Consider the following 8,181-nt stretch of genomic DNA (forward strand, 5'->3'; position numbering starts at 1 on the left):
TTTCGTCCTCTCTCCCCCACTTTCTGCTGGAGAGACTCAGGGAGCCAGTGAAGCTTGCAGCTCCTCCTCCTTTTCTCCCTCTCTCAGGGAGGGGAGACGCAGGACTGGAGGGGGGAGGGGGAGCGAGCCGAGGCTTGTTATTGTCAATAGCACAAGAGGCTAAAGATGGCGCCACTTCCGGTCACGCGGCGCCCGCGGAGAGGCGGCGTCACCCTCGCGGAGTGGGGGGTGGAGAGGAGGACCCGAGCGGCCCGGGAGGCGGGGGCGCCGGCTCACCGCGGGGCGACTGAAGCGCCGGGGACGCTCGCTCCGGGCAGCTCGCGGGAGCTCCCGCTCCCGCACCCCTTCCCTGCCAGCACCCTCCTCACCGGGTCCCCTCAGCGCCAGTCACCCCTTCCTTCTCCGTCCCGCGGGGAGCTTGGCGCCACAGCGTCCTTACCGGAAGTGCCTGGGCAGACACTTTTCATAGCTCCCAGATCCTGAAGACCCCGGGTCCGACGGACTTGAGGTGGGGGGGGTGGGGGAGGGAACACGGGGGGTAAAAGAGGTGGATAGGGAGGACGGGGCGGGCCGTGGCGACGCCTTCGGCGCTCTTGATTGGAGGTTTCTGAACCTGAGGAGGGCGGGGAGACCGGGTTGGGGGGGGCGGGAGAAGAAGCGGGAAGGCTCCCGTGAGGCAGAGGAGGTGGTGCGTGCTAGGGGCGGGGTAAGCTAGCTGGGAAAAGAAGAGGGTGGGAAGGAAAAAGTAAGTGGAAGGGAAACTTTGAAAGAGGAACAGGGCGAAGGAGGAGTTGCGAGGCCACGGGAGTAACCCGAAAGAAGAGCAAAACCTAAGCATACCTACGGAGAAAGAGGCGTATCACTATGTCCAGAGAGTGGAGAAAGCTTAGCTAGGAGGAAAGTTTTTGACTCGGTGGAGCAACACATTTTTGCCCCTGACACGACATCCCCCAGGCCCGCATTCTGACTGTCTCAATGATAACAGCTGTAAATCCTGTTACCTTTCTACCATGAGCATTTTCTAACATGGCTGGCGAGAGCAGGGGTACATTCTAAGGCCACGTAACAGTTCCACCCAGCACCACTTCAGGGTCCGCCCGATCTCTCACCCTATCAGTCAGTAACTCCGGTAGTTTGTTGACCAAACAAAGCTAAGACCTACTTCCTCCATTTACCAACGCTCAGTTTAGACGCAGTATTGGCAAAAATCTGTTTCCTTCCCAGTGTGGTCCACGAGACCAAGTTTTACATGTGATTATTGGCAAGAAAAAAACCCTCGAAATTTGGTTAAATTACCAACAATAAACCTTGTAAAGTCTCTCTTGGGACTTTTTACTTAACCTAGGGGGCATTTTTAGCCAGTGCACTGGAAATACCTGTCATTCCAGCACTCTGGAGGCCGAGGCTGGAGTAGAGCTAGTTTGAGGCCAGGCTGGGCTGCACAGACTGAAAACTAAGAAAAAAGTTAATCTTCAGGTATTCTCAGCAGGAGAGACAAACCCAAAGAAAACTACAGTTGCCAGCATATTATGTCTGCATCGTAACTACAAAAACAATAAACAGCTTGTATGGAAAGAGTTCACATGCCAGATACTACCCCAGAAACCTACCTTTGAAAAAGCTTCAAAACAAATTTCCCTAATATTATTGGTTTCTGTTTTTGTTTCTTTTTTCTTTTTTTTTAGAGGTCTAGAAGTTACTGTGGGGAAAAGCATAAATGTGGAATAGTCAGGACAAGATAAACAATGTTTATTTATGCTGGGTCTCAAAATGGGAGTTGGCAAGAGGAGAGAGAGAAATATTTCTCAGCTGTGAAAGGTTTTTGTTTATCTAGTATAATTTGCAATCAGACTAGAAGGTAGGATGTCAGGTTGAAATATGGAAAATGAAGCTTGAAAAGTACCCAGGACCACCGTGTGGTTCTACTTGTTTGTAATCTCAGTATTTTGGAAGAAGAGGCAAAAGGCTTGCCAGTTTGAGTAGCCTAGGCTACATAACAAGACCCTATGCAAAAAAAATGTCTGGTACACCAAACATTTGGTCTACCATCTAGGAAACGGTAGACAGCAAGGCTAAGCAAGCTAGGCTTTCATATGTAGAGAACTGACAGGCTTGTGGTTAGAGTAAAAGCAGCTTTGAATGGTAAGAACACTGAAGATAAATCACCTTTCTAACAATAAGGCCACACTCCTTTGTGTCCGGAAAAGCCCTTAACATGCAAATTCTCCAGGAAAGTTGCCATCTTAAACTGAGTATGAGAGCTCACATTTGTATTCCCAGCACTAGAGAGGCTGAGGCAGGAGGATTGCCTTGAGTTCAAGCCCAGACTGGACTAAAGAGACCCTATCTCAATAAAGACAAACTGGTCTGCCCCTTTGTGCTAGTGGTTGTCAGCAGAAAAGCTCTAATGGAATTTAGGCCCCAGGGCCACGAAAGAAGAAAAACAGCTGGCCTGCGAAGGGACTGGGGCAAAGGATCTGCGTTTCATATATCCTACAGTGCTTGCTAATTGCCACTCTTTCCCCAGCAACCAGTAACAGCCAGCAGGACCTCAGGGAGGAGAGGAATCTCCAGAATCTCCAGAGCCCCACCCAGCAGCTGTGGACACAGGCTGTCTCTCAGGCCAGACATGAACATATTTGGTAGCTCAGGTAAACTGTATTTCAGTTCTCCTGCCTCAGGCTCCCAAGCAGCTTATATGTTGAATGACATACTTGTGAAAAATCTCCAAGAAATGTCCCTGAGTTTTATGGAAAAAAATAACTTTTTCCTTAAATAACTAATAATTATCTTTCTTTTGGCATCTTATAATCTAATGTTGTGCTAGGTCAACCCTCACATATTTAGCATATCTTAATAAGGATATGGAATTTTAATAATTTTTTTCTTAAGTGTACATTTTGTTACACAAATCAACTTAAATAGCACCGTGTCATGAGAGGACTGGGTTTTAATCTCAGACCCTCAGACCATTTTTTGTTGTTGTTGTTGTTTTGAGACAGGGTTTCTCTGTGTAGTCCTGGCTGTCCTGGAATTTGCTCTGTATACCAGGCTGGCCTTGAACTCACAGAGATGCCTGCCTCTGACTTCCGAGTGCTGAGTTTAAAGGCATGCCTGCTCTCCCCCCCTTTTTGGCTCAGACCAATTTTAAGAAGAGAAAAAAATAAGTTATATGAAATGTCTTTTTTTAGCCAGGCGGCGGTGGTGGCGCACACCTTTAATCCCAGCACTCGGGAGGCAGAGGCAGGTGGATCTCTGAGTTTGAAGCCAGCCTGGGCTACAAAGTAATTTCTAGCAAAGGCGCAAAGTTACACAGTGAAACCCTGTCTCGAAAAAAAAACAAAAAAAAAGGTAGAAAAAAAAAGAAATATCTTTTTTTTATCAAAACTCAACTAGCTGGGGCTAGCTAAAGTATTTTATATACACTCAAACATTTGCCAAACAGAATTAAAACACACTTTCAACATTAAAGTACATTTTCTTTCTTTTAAAAAAAATGATCCAGTGTATTTTTTTAAGATTTATTTTATGTGCATGTGTTTTGCCTGCATGTATGTCTGTCTGTGTTAGGGTGACAGACCCCCCTGGAAATGGAGTTACAGACAGTTGTGAGCTGCCATGGGGGTGCTGGGAATTGAACCTTGGTCCTCTGGAAGACCAGGCAGTGCCCTTAACCACTGAGCCATCTCTCCAGCCCCTAAAGTTTATTTTTTGTATGGTACATGCCTCTAATCAAAGCACTTGGGAGGCAGAGGCAGGTAGATCTCTGTGTGTTCAAGGACAGCCTGGTCTACACAGTGAGTTCTAGGCTAGCCAGGTATTAATATGAAATACTACATTTTGCTTTGGGTTATGGGGAGACCAGGGAGATCTGCTTTGCCATGGACATCAGATCATGTGGACCTCCTCAGCCCCTCTCCACTCTCAGGCCTCTGAATAAAATGGTTTGATACCCCCAAATGTTTTTAATAAATATTTATCAGTATGTACGTGCACCTGAGTATGTGCATGTGTACCACATGTGTGCAAGAGCCTGCTGATGTCATAATATGGCATCAAATCCCCTGTGACTGCAGTTACAGATGGTTGTGAGCCTCCACGTAGGTGCTAGGGATCAAACTTAGGTGTTCTTAACTCACTAAGCCATCTCTCCAGCCCCCCCAAATACATTTTAAGGTTGAATTCACTAAACCCACAATAATCAAGATGTGTACATTGGAAAAACATACAAATATGGCCACTATCAGACGAAATCAGATTGGGCACTTAAAAATGTGTTCCACATATAGAAGAATCTTTTATCTTGTAAGTTCAACTCATTACCTCAAAAACATTCATTATACTGTACAGTGTGCACTTATTACAGTGAGGTGCAGTTATTATTGATATTCTTTTAAGCAACCTTTATTTATAAAAGTAACTATATGCATATAGGAAAAATGTAAACAAAGACTATTTTTCTACTGTTCATCCCCTTATTTCTGTAATATGTACACACACACACACACACACACATACACACACAATTTTGTTGGTTTTTCGTTTGGTTGATTTGTTTTTGCAAGATGAGATGGTTTCACATTGGAACCTAGACTAGTCTTGAACTCAGCCATTTGCCAACCTTAGCCTCCTAGAGGCTGGGGTTATAGATGTGAACCACCTCACCTGGCTGTTTCCCTTTTTTGATCATGGAGATTCCCCAGGGTACTTGGTTTTAGGCCCTCTCAGATAAATCATACTTGCTATCAGACAGACACTTGTGGAAGTTGTATTTATTATATACTGTGTGAGATTTTCCTTCAAAATAAAAGATTGCTTGTTCAGGAGATGTTGAATGTCCCTAAAGCAAGCATTATGAATATGTGAGACAGGAAACTGTTTAGGGCTATGATGATTTGTATAGCTGTCTTATCCTATACTCCCACAGTTTCAGAGTTAAGAATTCAAGAGTCAAACTGGATGCTAGTGATTATAACTAAGGTCTCATGCCAAATGTTTGTGCACTGTACCACTGAGTGACCCAGCCTGAAAGATACCTCATTATCCTGCAAAGTTCAAGGGCTTGATTGGCAACTGTATGAAGCTCTGTGGGATAGAAGAGTAAGCATCATAAAATTGATGTTTTGTGGTTATAAACATTAAAATATAAACTTCTACCCCAAAAAAGATCTATGAGTCAGGAGGATCGTGTGATTGAGGCCAGTCTAGGCTATACAGGCCTCTGTCTCAAAAGACACAGGTGTAGAGGTCAACACTTGGAGTTCCATCATTTGGAAACTAGAGGCAGAAGAATGAGGAGTCCAAAGCCAACCTCAGCAATACAGCAAATTCCAAGTCATCTTGGGCTATGTGACACCCTGTCCTAAAACAAGAACCATCAAAATAAAAAGGACAGATAATTAAGGACCATAATCCACTATTTAGGTAAAGCCCTTTAGAAGATAAATGTAATGCATATATACAATAAAACCAAGACTGAGCACTTAAACATTTGAACCTTTAGCCTCTCAACTCAGAGACTTCATCAGTCAAGGCTGTGGCCGGTTGGAAAGGCAGATTTATAAACTGAAAGAACCAGGCCATTCTCCCTGAGGAGTTGATAGTGGGGAACTAGACCAGCCACAGATTAATTCTCCCTATGGTGATGCCAAGCATTCACTTAGTAGGGAGTTGCTGGGCCCCATTTATACTTCTCCTCACTTCATCAATGAGTCTCACAATTCCCCACCCCCTGCTTTAATGTTTGCTATTATAATGGGTTCAGGGTTTTTGTCTCACAAGGAAGGCCAGTTTAAATTTAAATCAGCTATTCCCTCAGACTTCACAATAGAATCACCTAGGGAGGTTTGGGTGGGGGTGGGGGGCGGTTTCTATTGTTTTTTAAATCTTGGGCTGGTAGAGCACTTGCCTGGCATGTCTGAAGCCCTAGGTTTCATTCCCAGTAGCACAAAAGAAATGTTCTGTCATGATGGACTCTGAACCAGAACAAACCCTCCTTCCTTCCTTCAGCTGCTTTTGTCGGTTTTTGTTTTGTGTGTGTGTGTGTGTGTGTGTGTGTGTGTGTGTGTGTGTGTTGTCACAGCAATGAGAACAGTAACTAATATGAAGATCAAGCTTGCATGTAGTTCAAGCCCCTATGAAGAAGGAACACAGCAAGAAATACACATATCAGCCAACAGTGGTATTTTGTTCTAGACAATCAGTTCATTCCCTGGCTAGACCTTCAACCAGTGGGACGGGGAAATCAGCCCCCCCCCCGCCCCCCCCCCCCCCCCCCCGGCAAAATCTAGGTAAATGCTGAACAAACAAACCTTGCCTGAGAACCTAATAGAATCTGGTCACAGAGTACACAAAAACAACCCTTGCTCTCAAACCGTTTTCTGCTAGCCTAGTGGGAGAGGGAGCCAATTACCAGGCAGTCATGAAAGGTGCTGACTATGCCTGAGACAGTAATGGAGACTGGTGGGATGAAGTGGAGAAGAGTCAAAAATGAGTATCAGCATCCAAGAAAGAAATTCAACTGAAAGCGTTGGAGCTGGACAGGTAGGAATGAAAGGGAGCCGAGAGCATCAAGGAAGAATATAGGGGACACATTTAAATCCTAGAGGAGAGAGAACACAGCACGAACAAAATATCAGGAGACAGTTATAGGGCACAACTTTCCATCCTAACTAGATTCTAGAGCACTAAAGAGGGGAAGCAAGGCAACATCTCTGTCACCAGTCTGCTAGCAATTCCTAGGCCCTTTAGCACTAATGCTTAGTCATAAACCCTACTTTCTGTTGAAGCCTTACATGAGTTGCAGTGGTTTAGGACTCAAGCTGAGAACCTCAAAGGAGGGAGAGGATAAAACATGCAAAATAGGAGCAAGGGTGGACCTGATAAAACCAGAATACTGTGCTATTAATGTATGAGGAATTCAGGTAAACAAAACCATCCTTTGGAAAACTATGACCAGTGGGCCAACTCCAGCTTTTTGCTATCTGTGTAAATAAAGTTGTTTTGCATCGTGGCCATACTCATTCCTTTGCATATTCTCTGTGGCTGCATTTGTGCTAAAACAGAGTTCAGAGTTGTACTTTGTTGTTGTTTTTGAGACAGGGTTTCTCTGTGTAGCCCTGGCTGCCCTGGAACTCACTCTGTGGATCAGGATGGCCTCTAACTCACAGATCTGAAAAAGAGAAGGTGATTTAAAGCATGCTAAGGATTTTTTTTTTTGTATTAGGGATGAACCATTTTAAGGGTTCTATATTTCCATAATATATTACTAACACATCAGTGTGACACATACTTGTAAACACAGTATTTGAGAAGCAGAGGCAGGAGGATATCGTGTGAAGACAGCCTGACATATAGAGTAAGCTCCTGTCTCAAAACAATCAAACAAATGTTATATTTAATGTGGAGAAGATCAGAGCTTATTTAAGCACACTGTATTTTCAACAGTTTACAACAACCAAAACACTCTATAATGGATATTCCACAGGATATATTTGAAGTTGAATTTGGTCAAGTGAAAGGTATATTTGAATTTGTGAGAGATTATCATATAACCCCCTCAGAAATATGTTGGTATATGATTCCATCTTCTGATGACTGCTGATTGGGCCACACAATAGCCAACGCAAAATTTTATTAAACTTTAAAGTTACAAAATGTCACATGAGTTAATTCTCAGTATAATAACAAAGGCAGAAGTGTCCTCTAGACTGTCCTCCCCTGATCCCAAGTCCCTCTGGGGAAATGCATCCCCACCTTGTTCTCTTGCCATTTTAATCATGCACTCACTGCTTAGACACCTGGTAACAGCCATGTGGCTGTAACTAGGTTTTACTAGTTCACTCACTGTTATCTTCTGAGTTGGAGTCATTGTCTCTTCTTTCTCTAGATCTAGTTGAACGTGATGACATCTTCTTGGAAGCTGTGAGAAAACAGAACTCACTTGTAAGGCAGTTTTAAGAACATCCTCAAATTTGGATAGACTAATCATACTCTCCCCTTTACTGCCTTCCATTACTTGGACTTTCCTTAAGTGCTGGGGATGAACTCCAGGGCCTCCTACATTACTTTTCATATATTTAATTTTCCTCTTGCATTTAAAGCTAATTTGAAGAGTAAAACGTGTTTTATTTTTAATATCTGACATTGGACTTCCAACTCTAGCATGCTATTTTATTTGGT

The 8,181-nt window shown here is 43.8% G+C and overlaps 1 protein-coding gene across 1 annotated transcript in view; it reads right to left on the reverse strand.

Moving 5' to 3' along the window:
* The window catches only part of Cul4b (cullin 4B), a 40,971-nt gene extending 33,061 nt beyond the window's left edge, over positions 1 to 7,910 (reverse strand). The window contains exons 1-2 of the mRNA XM_059250277.1: positions 7,847 to 7,910; positions 440 to 613 (exon numbers count right to left, since the gene is read on the reverse strand). Of these exons, the coding sequence (XP_059106260.1) occupies positions 440 to 613; positions 7,847 to 7,910 (238 nt within the window). The remainder of the gene's footprint in view (positions 1 to 439; positions 614 to 7,846) is intronic.
* Positions 7,911 to 8,181: the final 271 nt, after the last annotated feature.

Source organism: Peromyscus eremicus, chromosome X, assembly GCF_949786415.1.
Source record: "Peromyscus eremicus chromosome X, PerEre_H2_v1, whole genome shotgun sequence".
Taxonomy (NCBI): domain Eukaryota; kingdom Metazoa; phylum Chordata; class Mammalia; order Rodentia; family Cricetidae; genus Peromyscus; species Peromyscus eremicus.